Source organism: Puntigrus tetrazona, chromosome 4 (assembly GCF_018831695.1).
Source record: "Puntigrus tetrazona isolate hp1 chromosome 4, ASM1883169v1, whole genome shotgun sequence".
NCBI lineage: Eukaryota > Metazoa > Chordata > Actinopteri > Cypriniformes > Cyprinidae > Puntigrus > Puntigrus tetrazona.
Genome location: NC_056702.1, coordinates 13873459 through 13889932, shown reverse-complemented (window position 1 = coordinate 13889932; position 16474 = coordinate 13873459). Strand labels below are relative to the sequence as shown.

Sequence of the window (16474 nt, the reverse complement as noted above, 5' to 3'; positions counted from 1 at the left end):
TTGGTTAAAGAGATACTATTCGGTAGTTCGCCAAATTAAAATTAAGTAACTCCAAAGACTTCTCCTGGTCACCTTTCTGGCCAAAAATGAATGGTTTCAAGTATTTTGTGTGGACATAATTGTTGTCATACGATTCTGAAAGCAATCGGTCACCCATCTAAAGCAGATGCAGAAAAAAAAAACATTCTACTATTCGAACTAAAACCATGATATATGACAGAAGTTGAAACAATTTAGGTATAAGTCAGATATTTTCTGGTTTATCTGGTTACAGCCGTGTTTCCTGTAAGTACGTTTCTTGTTGCGGTAGTGTTTTCTGTAAATAACTCCCTTTTTAGCTACTACGTAATGATTGCTGTAAAGCTTCTTTGATAATAAGTAAAGCTACATAAAACTCCTGAGTTGACTATAGTCAGAGAAATGAACTAGTCGATTAAAAAACGCTTTCGCACAGTTAGTAAATCATACAATATCGGTTTCAACGATACAAAACCCTTGTTAATGTCACACAAGTGGTTTGATCAGTTCGAGATCTAATCAATGCTAGACTATCGCCTGAACTAACTAAAGTCACTATACATAAACGCTCTACTTCTCCATTGTTTTGCTTTATTTTCTAACGTTTTACGTGATCGCGGGTTCCTTCGTACGGCATACCCTACTCTGGGTTCCCTGGCATTTGAGCGCAATCACATGCATATGAAGAAGATTTCTATTCAGTCAAAATATGGATTTATCAAGTGTAAGCAATGTGAAACTGGTCAACTCTTTCTTTACCATGTGTTGGGGATGGGGAGCATGTAAAAGGGCTTCTTTCTTTATCCCAACCTTTTGGCATCAAAACCCTTTGACTGAGTCTGATTCTCCGCGAGAAAGAAAGGAACCACGACACACACTCGCCAAAACCTCTTGTCAAGCTAATAGAATTAACAACAAATTAGCGAAAGTTCATTTAAAGAATATTCGCGCAATCTTTTCGGGAAACACATAATCATTGAACGGCATGTTAGTAACGGCGCAACTTGTGATCAACGTTGGCTAATGAAACGCACCGTTGAATAATTCATTTGTTCGCTATTATATGGCTTTATAAGCCATAAAGTACAGAGTCATGTGGACTGCTTTTATGCAACCTTTTTGAAGCTTAAAAGCGCCAGTCCCTATTCATTGTATAGTTGCATATCAAATGAGACCAATACATTATTCAAGAAAAAGGCATACGTTTGGAACGACACGAGTGTGAGTAAATAAACTACTTTTTTTAAAGCCTTTATGGTGTTCAATCAAATGCAGACATAAATACGGAAATCTACAAAGCAAAATTAGCACAGACAGCCAAAATGGTCCGGATACCGGTGAAAAACACGATTTTAAAACTAAAATAAAGTTTTTTCCCAAGTTTAACACCAATTTAATTTGTCTTTTAATTAGTGAAATTTAAACACATTTTATTTTGGTCAACAAAGCAGAGTATATTATTATAGAATTAGACTATTATTATTAAAAAATGTAAATAAATGTGTGATTTAAAAAAAACAACAACAACTTATATTAACTTTTTAAACAGCAGTGGTACTAGTAGCCTATCCCATACATTATTTTTAATAATAATAATAATAATAATATGTAATAATATATTGCTAGCACGATATCTAAACCGCAACTTTTATTTTGACGGCTTAATATTTGCAGACACTAGTCCATATGGCAAACTGTAGGCTACGTTCTGTTTTTAAACTAGATTTCGATATTCCTCCGCGTTTTCTGCATCTCTGACATCTCATACATGTCAAGAAGCGAATTAGAATTAGCGAATAGAAGTGTTTTTATTAATTTAGTACCGACTTGGTACGGAAGTACCAAGTCTTTTGACAACACTAGTACAGACTGGTTAAAATCAATTCATCTCAGGGAATCAAACACATTTCCTGGCCGGAAAGAGTGCAGATTACACACCCACACCCACACTCAGACTCACACACACACACACACACACACACACACACACACACACACACACACACACACACACAGAGATCCAAACCACCTGCAAACCTGTGCTGCTTTGATTGCTTTAAAGCATCTGCTGGATCAGATATTACAATTACGTCAGAATTTATTCAATCTTACGTCATTCCAAACCACAATCATTTTCTTTTGTACGACAACAAAGTATGTTTTTAAGAATATGAAACGGTAGCATATCGGGAATGACACCCTCAAGCTCAACAAATAACAAAAAAACCCACGTGGCCTTTCCGATGCGAGGTTTTTCCGTGAATGAATTCCGCATGAAATCGTTTTTAATGGAGGCGACGCAGAAATGTTGAGAAATCCACCTCGAGAGAGAGAGACTAGACTCAGGTGGGGATTGCGGGTGCTCTTTTGACCCTCCAGATCGGTTACGGAATAAATCAGACCCCCAGCACCTCCACCTGAGCGAAAGCTTATTAAGACGTTCTTAATGAGCATCGTAAAAATCGGCGAGCTGGATCTCTCAGTAACTTAAGACTGAATGAGACCGGTCCTGGATAAAAGTGGCTACACGTGGAAGAAGAACGTCCTTAAGTTCTCTCAAAGTTCTAGGTCAATTTAGAAATCACCGATTGGCTGTAAAACCGATAAACAATATGACCTACGTTAATAAAGAATTGCATAACGCGCTTCTCATTTCAAGTATAACTTGCTCTAAAAAAAAAAGGTGTGAGCTGAATATATAAAGATAAATCTTGTGTATTATCTTATCAAACTCTCACAGACCTAAAAGCTCTGATCATTTTGCACGGCAAGACTATCACAGACTAGCTCGTCTCCCAGCATGCTTCTGCTTAAACGACAACATAATGGGAATTAACAACAGTAATGTCTTTTTAGTCGCACTTTAAATTAAGTTTCCATGTATTAACATTTAAATGAGGATGCGATACAACGTACTTACGTGCATTATAATGTAACTATAATGTAATAGCGCGCTAATAATACAGTTAAAACATCGGACATAAAGGGGGGTCCGTTATAGACGTTTTCACAGGTCTGGGTATTTCCTAGAGAACCGATTTCCCCCTCGGGTCGTTTTCCTGAAACACAGCAGGAACTCTAAAGCGGCCGACAGCGACGTCTTTGTTCAAAGCATTTACAAACAGAGAATGGAGGACGTCGTGTTCGGAGCCATTTTAGCTGTGCGTCAAGTAAACGCTCAATATACGTGATTGAACAAGCATTAAAATCTGACCAGATCTCCTAACGACAACTCGCAGCGTTACATATAGGCTGAGAAAAGAACACACACACACACACCAAAAAAAGTTGGCACTACTTAATTGTAATGCGTTCGGTCTACTTAAATATGTCAAATTCGTTTTTTATCCATTTTTACCCATTATCCATCGAGAAAGCAAATATTGCAAATATTTTATGAGTTTCTGAATAAAGGGAAAGACCTGCTAGTGTTTCATTGTCGGTTGCATTTGACATTTAAAAGAGTTTCTGTGATGTTGAAGGTGAAGTAATTACTTTTATAAGACATCTTATTTATGTTTTTTGGCCTCGGGCCGTATCTGAAGTCTGGGATATTATAAGGTCTCGAGGGTAAACGTTTTTTTTTTGACGAAGGAACACCAAACAAACACGAATCTCTCTAACGTTGCAATGCTATTATGATATTCTTCTCCTTCGTAAATGACTTATTAAGTTATTAAGAGTCAAACAGGAAGAAATTTGACACAGGGAAATTTCCCTGCTAGGTGAAGTGAAGCTGTTTACCGATCTTTCTCATCAGACCCCAAATGGGATTCTTATCTGCCTGTGAGGGCCCACACCTGCTTTAATTGAGTCATAAAGAGCGGGAAATGCACATTTATGCGTTCCAGATTGGAACATTCCAATTGAATTACACCGGGTTACTGATTACTCGATACAATACAACTGAGAGCTTTTAGAGCACTACGAGCACTAAAGTAAACATTACTCGCACTTTAATCTCTAAGGCACATTTCTCAAAAGCATCATTTCCTTTGTTATGGGTAGGAGTACTGGAACTTTCCACTTGCTCTTACAGTTTGGCAGAGAGAGAGTTTTTATTACTGCGACGCCAATGTTGACTACGTTGGAGAATACATATACATTGGGGAGGTTTACTTTAGGAGGTTCCATCGATTCTTGTTTGATTGACGAAAAAGTGTTTTTACAAAAATGGAAAAAATGGACATGAACAGTCAAGCGGTGGTCACAACTGGGACCATTTTAAGCCCCAAATTTCCTTGGCAAATTAACCCTGGCAGACAGGAACCATTGTTATGTCCAAGTTTTATGAATCTGCACTGCTTTCCGTTGCATTCCTTTGACTGAAATTTCATATTCATCGCTGAATCTTCAACAAACTGACTTCGTTATTGTCCTCTTGCGTTACTGACACACCATCTTCCTGAAACGGCTTAAAGCCGCTGCGACGCAATGGCATAAAACAATATGCAAATAAAGGCTTGACTTGACTCGATTTGATATTTCGATATTGCCCAGATATCTTCTATTCCTATTCCGTCTCCACCCCCTTGGACGTCAATCCAACCGCTAGATCTTTTGTTCCGCTGTGAGGGGATACTGAACAACAAAGCTCAAAGCACAACATACTCACGATTGGCCTGTCCGTGAGCCCGGCCCCCCCCTTAGTTACCGTCGCTCCTTCGGGACAAATAAACAGAGTTGCTCGCCGTCTTACAACGACAGCTACGGTCTAAAAGCATTGTTCTCGCACAAGATGGTTTCGCAAAAGGCCACCTACTGGGAAACCGAAAAAAAATAAACGATATCTTCTCAGGATACCTTCAATCAGCGTTTCGAGTACCACACGCGCATCGTTTTCCGTATTTTGAAGCCTAACGAATGAAGTTCGGGGCTTCCCATGTTTCGAGTTCGAAGAAGGAAACTTCCAATAGCATATGAAGGCAGCATAATGATCGAGGGGACAAACAAACCAAAAACTAAATCGAATGATCGGACAAACAAACTAATGAATGCTAATGAAAGGTTAAGTCGTGTCCAACCAAAAGCAAATTGCTTTTATCGACAAACATCGCAAGCCACGGAGCCATTTTAACGAACCATTTATTAATCAGATATTAACTATTTAAAAACGGTATAAGCTATTTCAAAACGGCTACGCATGCAATTTCGTGAGCGTTTTTTTTAAGCATTAAAAGGTGAATTATATGTGATCTTTCAATTGCATCAAACCAAGAAACCACTCAACTCCGGTCACACCAAAACATATAATTAATAGTTTAATAGACTTCACAACACACCTGTGTGGGCCTCGAAATGTCCACAACTCTTCACGGGGGTTAACCGTGACTGAATATAGACTCTTCTATCCGCTCATCTGCCACGATAACCATGGTGACAGCGGTAAAGTGGCCCTACAGTAGAGGAACGCACCTGATCGTAACCATGGCACCACTCCTGTTGCCTTCCCACCCGGTGCAGTGTTGCAAAAGAGCTCCCAGATTGTAGAGCACCCATGTGTGTGTGTGTGTGTGTGTGTGTGTGTGTGTTTCCCGTTGCGCAAGCCTGCCCAAGGGGACACGGAGCATAGTAATTCACCGTCAACATCTCCTCACAATGGCTGAGAGGACAGCTCCTGCCCACTCGCATTTGTTTACTCCGGCGAAGCCAGACGCATCACAAAACTTAAATTATTCACACGAAGTGCACAACAATCGATAATTTTCGCAAACGTTTTCTTTCCGGGCTTTATTAAAGCCATCATTTTCCAGCTAAAAAAGAAAACAACGCAGGCTGTTGTTATGAGATACGGCCCGCGTCTCACGGGGAGGATGACTTCACAAGGCAAATCGCCGGCAACGATGATGATTTATTAATAGAAATACGTTTTGCATTTTGAAATCAGCCAAATGGACCACCTCAAGTTCGTCTGCGATAAAACTGGTCGTCGATTTATCAAGAAGCTTAGGCATATTTGTGCTTAAATGATTGGAGCTTTTGCGGTTTCATTCAATAAGTTACATTATTTAATATTAAAATGTTTTAAATCAATTCAATTTGATAAAGCACGATTCGCTTCAGCACTAATGATCAATTCGTTTATTATAGAAAAACAACAAAAAACAAGGAGAAGTCTATATAACAACAAGTGTGTGTACAAACACACACACACACACACACACACAAAAAGAAAACCCGAACAAGAACGGTTTAATAAACACACACATATAAAATAGTTCTGTATAAAACAATGGAAGTGAACGGAACGGTATGAAAACAAACTCGTGACTGTGTCGTCGACCGTAACAGAAAAAAAATCACACTCTTTACTCGAACTGCAAAGATTCATTCCACTTCATAAGTTTAAATCCACCCCAGAGAAGCCCCACACGGTTATTCCCGAACAAAACAAAACTTTTGTGGAGCATTTAACAGCTAACAGCCGGCGGGGGAAGCGTTTGTTTTGGCGCGAGAGGAAAGTGGCGGCCAGAGGAACTTCGAGAGTAAAAAAGTACGGTTGAAACGGATACAGTATCCACATCTACCGCGCCTCGCCGACACACTTACGGGCGATATTTCTGAAAGAAACCAGGTTATAACCCGGTTCGGTGCCGAAATGTCACGCGTAATTGCGTCTTCCCCAAAACGCGCCATTAAAAAAACACGCACGAGATCAATAAACAGGCAGCCGCGCGTGAAGTTGCGAGCGGCGCGCGAGCGTTCCTCACCTGCACGAGACCGTAATCTCAACTTTTGTAGCAGGAATGGTGGCGTTGAGCGGGTCGAACTCTCCTATCGTCGCCATATTCAGGAAACCGCAACTGCTCATGCTGTTCATGGCGAGGTTTCTTTTCTTTAACCCTTTTAGACGGAAGAGGACGGACGTTCTCGCCCCTTTACGCGAGAGAATTCATGGGTGATTTGGAAAGAATGCGAGGAGGAAAGCGGAGCTCCTGTCAGTCCGTAAGAGAGACAGCGTCCCCTCTGCTCGCCATGAGAGATGTGTTAGAGAGAGAGAGAGAGAGAGAGAGAGAGAGAGAGTGTGTGTGTGTGTGTGTGTGTGGCGAAGGAACGGTGCCACACTTGGAGAATTCTTCTCGGTGAATTCATCAGAGACTCAAAACAGATTTAACACTGAGAATGCCGTGACAGATACAACAACAACAACAGTTTGAAAGATTCTTGGTTTTGAGGTCAAACCAATGATTATATATATATATATATATATATATATATATATATATATATATATATATATATATATATATATATATATATATATATTAGAATATTAGATAATTATATTATGTAATACATTAACATAAACATGCCATAGTAATAATAATAATTTTTATTATATATATATATATATATATATATATATATATATATATATATATATATATATATATATACATGCATAGGTGTGTATTTATAATAAATATATACAGTACACATAAAATTATTATTATATATATATATATATATATATATATATATATATATATATATATATATATATCACATTAATTATAGCATATAATATAGTCTTTTAAAAGCAACAACATACATCAGCAGCAGTTATACTAGTCATATTTATATTTTTGAAGTATGTTGGACAGAGTCATTACTCCATTATTGTTCTTCGATAACAATCATTTAATCAATTCATTTAAGATCAATTTTAATTTAGACTTATTACTACAGATCTGAACTTAATAGGACTACAGCAATAAAGCTCATTGGATATCGTGCGTCATATGACTAAACATTGTGGAATGATGCAGTGAGTTACCGAAAAATAGATAAACGCTGTATTTAAGCCATTCTAAAAGAACTAATATATATATATATATATATATATATATATATATATATATATATATATATATATATATATATATATATATATATAACTAGTTCCACAGCTAATAATTGAATGTCTTAAAAATTATGAAGCCAGAACCATTTGCCTCCTCCAACAGATACGAGTTAATTATGTTGCATTGTTCACAGATGAGGATTGCATTGAATCTGAACATAATCAGTTATGACACATGGGTAGCCACGTTGTGTTGAATTTATGAACGTCACTCGTTGAAAAACTCTAATTTCAGGGATCAGCGCGATTATTGATTTATGTTTTCAGCTATTGATTACCAGTTTATACTAATTGGCAAACAACCGGCTTGAACGTCGATGCCAGTGATTCACCCGTGATTCCCACGATTCCTCAAACGCCTCGGGAACACGTACTGCATTAAAGGAATCCCGAAAAAAGCCCATTTTTAGCATTCATTTTAATAAACAGTGGATGTTACCGTCTTTATATGAACAGCAGGATTGAATGGATTCGAATTAAGTGGCTCTTTTGTTGAAATACAAACGAGGCATTAAACATCGAAGTGAAAATGGAAAATTTTTATACTGTAAAGAAGATGCCACTGTTTGATTTAGAAAGTTATAAACTGATTAATATGCTTCTAATCATTTTGGGAAACCAGTTTGACACACAGCATTATTAGCATATGAGCAATTTTTACAGAAAAACCTGTGGTTATGCATTTATTGAAGAGCTGCTTCTACATAATAATAAAGCAGTCATATGTATTAGAATTATACATTTCATCTAATATTTATTTTTTTTATTTAAATTTTAAAATGTATTATTATTTATTTATTCTGACTGTCTATCCAGCATTCTAAAATGTAATTAAATTTATATATATTTTTTTTATTTACCGTCAAATGACTAATTGTGATTAATCACATCCAAAATAAACATTTTTGTTCACATGTGCGTGTGTTCTGTGTTTATTTTTTTTATATAGAAATACAAAAACACGCATGTATATATACATGAAAAATGTTATGTTTATATATTAAATATATTTATATATTATATATAAATGCAATAATTGCATATGCAGATTTTCCAAATGCATTTATACACGTAATATTTTGTTTGAAAGCATATATATATATATATATATATATATATATATATATATATATATATATATATATATATATATATATATATATATATATATATATTTTGTGTTTTGATGTAAAACTATATGTACATTTATTAAATATAAAAATACTTTGCTTTTGGCATATATTGCTTTTTAATCTTTTAAGATGTAAAAATGTATATTGTTTTAAATTTAAATAAATAAATATAGTAATTTACTACTACTACAACTACTACTAAATTCTATTAATAAAAGAAAAAAAGTCTTAAAATGCACGTTTTTTCAGACGTAGTACGGCACTGGCCAATCAGCATCCAAGGCCAATCAGCCGTGGATGCTGATTGGCCAGTGCCGTATTTACCATGACTGCGTCTTTTGGGTTATGAACATTTAAAATCATGATGAAAAATTAGACCTCCTCATCCCAGCAGGTCATTTTCATTATCTCTTCACCCGTACACCTCAGAGACCGGATCGCTTCGACGGCAACAGCCTTTAAATCAATCCGAATCCGTCTCACCAGGAAGAACAAACACCTCCGACTTGTCACACGCGCGCTCACCGTGAGAATGAGTTTTTGGCTTCACCCGTACCCGTCTACACTGGTTCCTACCGAACACGGCGTCCTTTTACCGGCGGACGAATGACTGACGTTACAGCAGAGAACGGACAGATGACGGGAGGGCGTTCGTGCTTGAGCTGAGAGATTCCTTACAGCTGAGTGAATTCCCTCTCGTTCTAAATATAGACGAGCGCCTTGCGAGACGGAGACAGCTGCTGGGCGCTGAGGTGCTGCGCGTGAGAGGAGGTCTCGCTCCGGGTCCGTGCAGAAAGTCGGCTGCCGCGTTATGCAACGGTTAGCTGCTGGCTCGCGATCGGGTGCAAAGTTCAGTTTTTTTTTTCCCGCTTTCGGACCCATTTTAGCCAAATCTGTGAAGAGGTCTGTTGTGTCAAGACTAAACTGTAAAACTCAAGAAGCCACAGGTGTAGCAATAAAAAAAAAAAAAAAAAATTGTGTGTGTATATATATATATATATATATATATATATATATATATATATATATATACACACACACACACACATATATATATATATATATATATATATATATATATATATATATATATATATATATATATATATATATATATATATATATATATAAAAAAAGTGATTTATATCACATTAAATGTAATGTAAAGTGTCTAATTTTAAGGTTTCGACATTTTTGGAAAATAAAATAGATTTTTTTAAATAAAGCATAATAAATATTTAAATAATATATTCTGACTTGTACATATTAAAATATATAAAATAATAAGGCAGCAGATTACATTTTATCATGTTTTAAATGAATAAAAAATAAATAAATACCGACCATTACAAGCACTTAGTATTTGGGGTGAAAGTAATTTATCTTTTAACGTGTCATAAATTATATTTTTGTTTTAAATAGGCCTGCAAGATTACGCCGCGCGGCGTTTCAGTCGACAAAACTAAACAAAAACAAAAGGTGAGAACAACACTTATTGGTTTTTTTTACGGTTACACGCCTTTCCGACTATGCAATAACAGACAATAAACAGGAACAAAATAATACGCCTCCAGTAATCCGTTTCAGCTAAATCTAATACTCGCATAAGATTTCATTAAATCGAATACACACAGCAAGTGCTTCTTCAAACGCCATCACGAAAGTAACGAGAACACATTTGCGGGGCTAATTATTTCAAACCGACAGATCTGTGGTTTTATATTTTAATTAGGGCCGCTCTAACGTCTAATTGGTAAATGCATCTGTATTTTCTTTTAATTATATGGTTTATAAGAGAGAGAGAGAGAGAGAGAGGCATAAAGTCACATTAACATTAAAGGGGTTTCAAGCGTCAAATTAAAATTCGTTGCGCTTCGGGTCAAAGGTCACTTTCAATTCACAATCGTTTTCATTTTATGAATTCGTTTTGAAATAAACGTTTGTTTCGGGCTGATACTCTAAACTGCATTTACCTCTTTTTCGAGAGCACACAAACCGTGGTTTTAATTCAGAAACACTCCCAAGCGCACCTGAGAAATTCTGAATATCAATGTATTTTTTTTTTTTTTTTTTTGGTCAAATAGTCCCTTTGATGCAATCGGTCCATTATGCGCGCGCCGCCCCCTAGTGACATATTTCTGACCCTGCAGGTTTCTACATTTGTTCCGAGACCGAAACACTTCAGAACCACCCGTGAGATTTTGACAGATGCGGTTTATTTCACTCGCCACCTGACATCGGCAATAACTACGGTACAGAAAACGAAAACGAACCGGGTTTTATATATATATATATATAAAAAAAAAGGCAAAACACAAGAGCAGACGGAGACACCGGCGCAAACGTCGTTGTACCGCTCTGGCGCATTGATATCTGTGAAAGGTTCACGCGAAGAGGGTCTAACTTTGGTCAACAAACATCGATATTAACGAATAATTTAAAAGCATAACGGTTCGTTGTGCTTCTCGAGCGGCGGTCAGTGACGCCCAAAGCCCAGCTTTAGGAAAAAACACTTATTGACCTACAATAACCCCCGTTACGGGCAGCAAACGGGGCACTTCAACGCCGTAGATGAAGAAACACACAGCAGTTACAACGGGAAGCGCTCCGGGCTTTCAGGGTAGAAGCGTCGCGTTGCTAGAAAGTCTCGCGGGAACCTCCAGTTCTCACGAGTGAAGGCCGTCCTCTAAAGATCCTTTCACCTGCCAGATCTTGACTGTCCGGTCACTGCGAAAAAGCAAAGAGAGAATTCAAATCGATAACTGCTCACTATAAAAAAAAAGGTTTTTTTGGAAAGCGAGGGGACGTTATGTTACGCGGGTATGTTATTTATGTAGGGTGTTGCTATCCATCAAATGATCAAAACTGTAGTTAGTAGCATAATATAGGTTTGTCGTTTTTTTAGGTCGCGTGTGACTGTTTTAACACACCATACTGATACAAAAAAAGCATAGAGAAAGAAAATATATTCTATTTCTTTTTATAGCAACTGTTATAAGTTCACGTTACACCGGGGATTCCCAAAGTAGGTTTGAGGACGGTTTGCGATTCCAGAAAAAGCTAATAAATAAATGAAAATGTAATTTCTTTTAATATATCGAAACACTTCAACGCTAAAAATAGAAATATCTGATTTGCTGAGCTGTAAGTTGATGTGACCGTAAGCCGAAAGTGTCCGTAAATATAAGTAATGAGTAAATATTAATAACCCCAAAGATATTTCGAGTAATGTTTAATGTCAAATAATATAAAATGTTTTCTAAAATTGCTTTGTTTCATACATGGTCTAAATGCTTGAGATATACTTTTCCCCACCTATTCAGAAGCATGTATAATAAAATTATTTTCATTATATTTACACTAAGTATTGCTTATTAGTTCATGTTAACTAATGTTGACTAATTAGTGTTACCAAGTGCTACCAAAATTATGAATTAGTTACTGACACTGTATGCACGAATATAATGTAATCATGTAATCCATAAAAATCTGAATATCAGCATATTATATGACATACCTTGATTAAGTATTTGATTTTTGCAATCTGATTACGTAACCGGTTACGACCTAGCTCTGTTGCTAACCATTTGCATAAAGGTTGCCATGTAGTTAGTAGGGTACTCCCATCACATTATCTAGGTAAAATACATAATTTGGGCTTTTTAGTAATTTTCTGACATTGTAGCAACAACGCTCCATGTCCGCAATTTCATCACCATCAAACGGCCAACTCAGCGACAAAAAAAAAAAAATCAGGTATGAGTTTGTATTTTAGTTACATACTATATTCCAAATACCTTGATATTCATATTCAAACGAACAGCTATTACCAATAAACGACTATCGACGTTGCCACCATGTTGTAAATTAAGTTTCAGCATGGCAACGTAAACGTTAACGTCGTAGCAGAATATAAGGTAGAAGGTATTGCTACGTCGAGCATGCTAGCCGTTAGCGCGTTCTGTTTGCTTGTATTTGTATATATGTGTGTGTTCTTTGTTGATAATGCCCGTCACTCACTCTGAGGCGGTAAAGAGCTGACTGCTGTTTGCGCAGATGTCATTGACAGAGCTGTCATGACCCCTTATTTCTCCCAGAGCTCTAAGCGTGTCTGTGCGCCAGAACTTGAGCAGTCCGCCCTTGCAGCCGCTCATAACAGCGTTGGAGCCAGGGACCACCGCCAGAGAGCCCAGGAGATCAGAGTGAGCCTGTTCTACCTGCTGCGAGACGAAAAAAACACGCAAGCAAATCAATTATAGCAGGATAAATGAACGTGAGAGGGTTTTGCTATATTCTACCTCTATGTATCATAGTTAAAAGGTTTTTTTTTTTAGGTGTAAACAAAAGTCGACCCTGTTCCCGAGTCTTGCGCTCTATCAAAATAGATGACTGTCCCAAATGACTGCTACAAAGACTTTATACGTTAGCATATTGCTAAGCTAATGACTTAATAAATGAACTGATTTTGTAAGTGTATAGCATGTTATGCCGCGATCTAGCACGATCACAGGTAAGTTGATCGCAAAAGTTAGCATGTGGCTAAGCTAAATTAAGCTAAATGTTGCGCAAAATAGCCACAAATTAATGAGATTAACGATAACCATTCCTTCATCTTAAATGACTAATAAAATGAACATTCTTTAATCAATTATTACAATTTCGCTGCATAATGTCTGGGCCAGATTTATTTTTTGGAACGACGCCTGAAAACGCGGCTTCGCTAGGATTTTACCACTTACCTCTTGTAACCGTTTGTGGGTTAAGTCCCATTTTTTAACGCAGGAGTCTCTGGCAGCAGTAAAAAGTGAATCGCCGTGAATGGCCAGAGCCTCCAGCCCATCCTGATGGGATGGATCGAAATGATGCGTGGCGCTGATGCTGCCCTGAGCGCCTTCCACCGCGTCAAACATCTGCAACGCAAGAAAATAAAAGCCTTAGAGATGCGTCGCAAGTCACAAATAGCGAGCCTATTAGAGCCCGAAAGATGTTCCTGGATAGCCATTTGGTCTCTCGTTGCACTTGAGGCCGTACTAATAGTTTGAACTACTGCTTGTGTTCAAGGATCCATAAATGATCCGCAACAGCTTGTGTAACTGTGCATGAGCCGTGACCAAAAGGTGAAAATTATCATAGGGAAAACAGCATGTGCTCCCATACGGGCTCTTATATTAGTTCGCAGAGGAAACGTCCGAACGTACCTTCACGGTGTGATCTTTTGAGCCTGTTATGACCACATCTTGACCCTTCCCCATCTGGTCTACCGTAAGACATGTTACCGGCCCCAGATGTCCCGTCAGCTTTCCAGTGGACACAAACCTGCAGACAACATAATCAAATAATGCGTATATGGAGACTTAAAGGGTTAGTTCCCCCCAATATGAAAATTATGCACAAATTAAGTTATAGCTATCTGACCCTCCATAGGCACCAATACAACTGAAATGATCCCAGGTCCAGAAACGTAGTAAATACATCAGTAAAAAGTTTTCTTTGAGCAAAATTGTATTCTCCTAGCGTCGCAAAACTTAAGTTTAGCTACTGATGTCACATCCTGTTTTACCCATGCATCTACTACGTTTCTGGACCTGGGATAATTTCACTTGCCGTTTATGGCGGGTCAGATGGCTCTCAGATTTGATCAATTATATCTTAATTTGTGTTCAGAAGGTGTTCAGGTTTGAAACGACATGAGGGTAAATAATGACAGAATTTAAATTTTGTGGTAAACTAACCCTTTAATCCTGGAATACACTACAATGACTTAGATTTTAGATGTTATATAAATATTATAGATTTTAAATGGCATCCTGTACTTACTAACTACAAAAGAAAAAATTACACATTATATTGCATGATAGCTTGCTTATTTCAAAAACATGATAAATTTCAACACGTTTTGATTTCTTGGTCCAAACCTTTGATCAGTCAATATTTTGTTAGCACAATTTTTTTTACAGAAAAACATCCCACTTTGCATTAAAACTATAACCGTTTAACCCATTTGCTAGTTAATAAAGATGCAGGGGAATATTGCAAAATGCATACCACTGCTCGATTTTATACTTTTTTTAGTGTGAGCACATCTTAAAAAAAAAAATAAAAATAACGAATCATCCATACAAAGTCATGCATGTCAATTAGCAAGTCACAGTACGATCCGTTTCCTCTTTTAGGTCAACTGTCGTTATGGTTGAGTTTTATGAGAATCAAGCTAGTATGAGTGTACAAATCAGCGTGACAATCTGCTTAATGGCCACGTCTTTAGAGTAAAACAACATCTAGTTTAATTTGAATATTTAAAAGTAACACTATCACCGTGAGCACTATAAAAACCATTTCTTGGTTTAGTCGCTACAGTCTTTGTTTACCTTCTCAAGTCCCACATCCTGACCGTGTTGCCTGATGCAGCATAAAGGAATGTTCCTGAAGGATTGAGGGCGATCTGATTGATCTGATTTTCTCCTGGAGGAATGGCAACGGAACTGCTCCCACACGTGTCACCTTGAGACACCTGTCCAGAAGACCTAAAGAACACAGAGAGTAAACCGTAGGGTAAAATATTTAAGCATTAGAGAACACTGACTTTCGATTAATTAAACAGTACCAGGGTGACTCACGTGAGGGTGCGGATGCATTTGGCGGAGTCACGGATGTCCCATACTTTGACATAAGCCGTGGAGACAGTGAAGACCAGGCTGGAACAGTATCGGACTGACACTACACTGCTGGGATGATCTCCAAGAGACATGATCTCCTGACCCGTCACCAGGTTCCACACCTTACATGTGCGATCTGAGATTAAAAAAAAGGGTTGGATGGAGATAAAACACAATGTTTATTATACTTGTACTGGCAATGCATTAAGGGTAACAATCAGACATTCATAAGAAGGTAATAATCAATCGTATTGTGAATTGTGGTATTATCATTAATGCATGTCGAAGACTGACATTGCCGAGAATTAATTGTTGAATGAAGCTTACTTCTGAGCCAATTATGTCCTTACTACCTTTCTGGGTCTTGAACTTGGTATAGTTCCCCATCAGTCTATGTAGGGTCAGAAAGCTCTCAGATTTCATTATATCTTTCTTTGTGTTCAGAAGATGAACGAAGGTCTTATCGGTTTGGAACAACATGAAAGTGAATAATAAATGACTTTATATCCATTGTGGATTCATTATATTTTCCTTTGTATTTTAATATAGCAAAGACCTATTTGTAATGCTGTAACTCTTTACACAAAAAATAAAAAGTCGACTGACCCTTTGAGCCGGTGAAGAGCAGATCATCAGTCGAGTCCACACACAGCAGGGGTTTCGTATGACCCTCGGCCACATGCACACACTGCAGTCTGGCTGCTCGACTGGAGCGGGCCGCCTGAGCTGGGCTTGCCGGAGCTCTGGACCAAAAAACACATGATACTGATGCTTTAAACATTCAATCAAATCAGACTAATAAA

General features: G+C 37.5%; 2 protein-coding genes across 9 annotated transcripts in view; both read right to left on the bottom strand.

Annotated features, from left to right (window-relative positions):
- The window catches only part of LOC122342701 (copine-8), a 78205-nt gene extending 71166 nt beyond the window's left edge, over positions 1-7039 (bottom strand). Inside the window, exon 1 of one of the 7 annotated variants that reach the window (XR_006250632.1) lies at positions 6729-7039. Coding sequence is in view for 3 of the 7 variants with exons in the window: in XM_043236725.1 (XP_043092660.1) it covers positions 6729-6838 (110 nt within the window). In the remaining 4 variants the exon portion in view is untranslated. The remainder of the gene's footprint in view (positions 1-6728) is intronic. The other 6 variants (XR_006250631.1, XM_043236725.1, XM_043236721.1 and 3 more) reach the window with 6 other exon arrangements.
- A 4170-nt stretch (positions 7040-11209) lies between these two features.
- Positions 11210-16474, bottom strand: part of LOC122343277 (kinesin-like protein KIF21A) — a 31432-nt gene continuing 26167 nt past the window's right edge. For both annotated transcript variants that reach the window (XM_043237656.1, XM_043237655.1), the window contains exons 29-35: positions 16278-16414; positions 15633-15807; positions 15384-15539; positions 14214-14331; positions 13755-13925; positions 13036-13235; positions 11210-11742 (exon numbers count right to left, since the gene is read on the bottom strand). In XM_043237656.1, coding sequence (XP_043093591.1) covers positions 11682-11742; positions 13036-13235; positions 13755-13925; positions 14214-14331; positions 15384-15539; positions 15633-15807; positions 16278-16414 — 1018 coding nt within the window. In that variant the 3' untranslated portion in view covers positions 11210-11681. The remainder of the gene's footprint in view (positions 11743-13035; positions 13236-13754; positions 13926-14213; positions 14332-15383; positions 15540-15632; positions 15808-16277; positions 16415-16474) is intronic.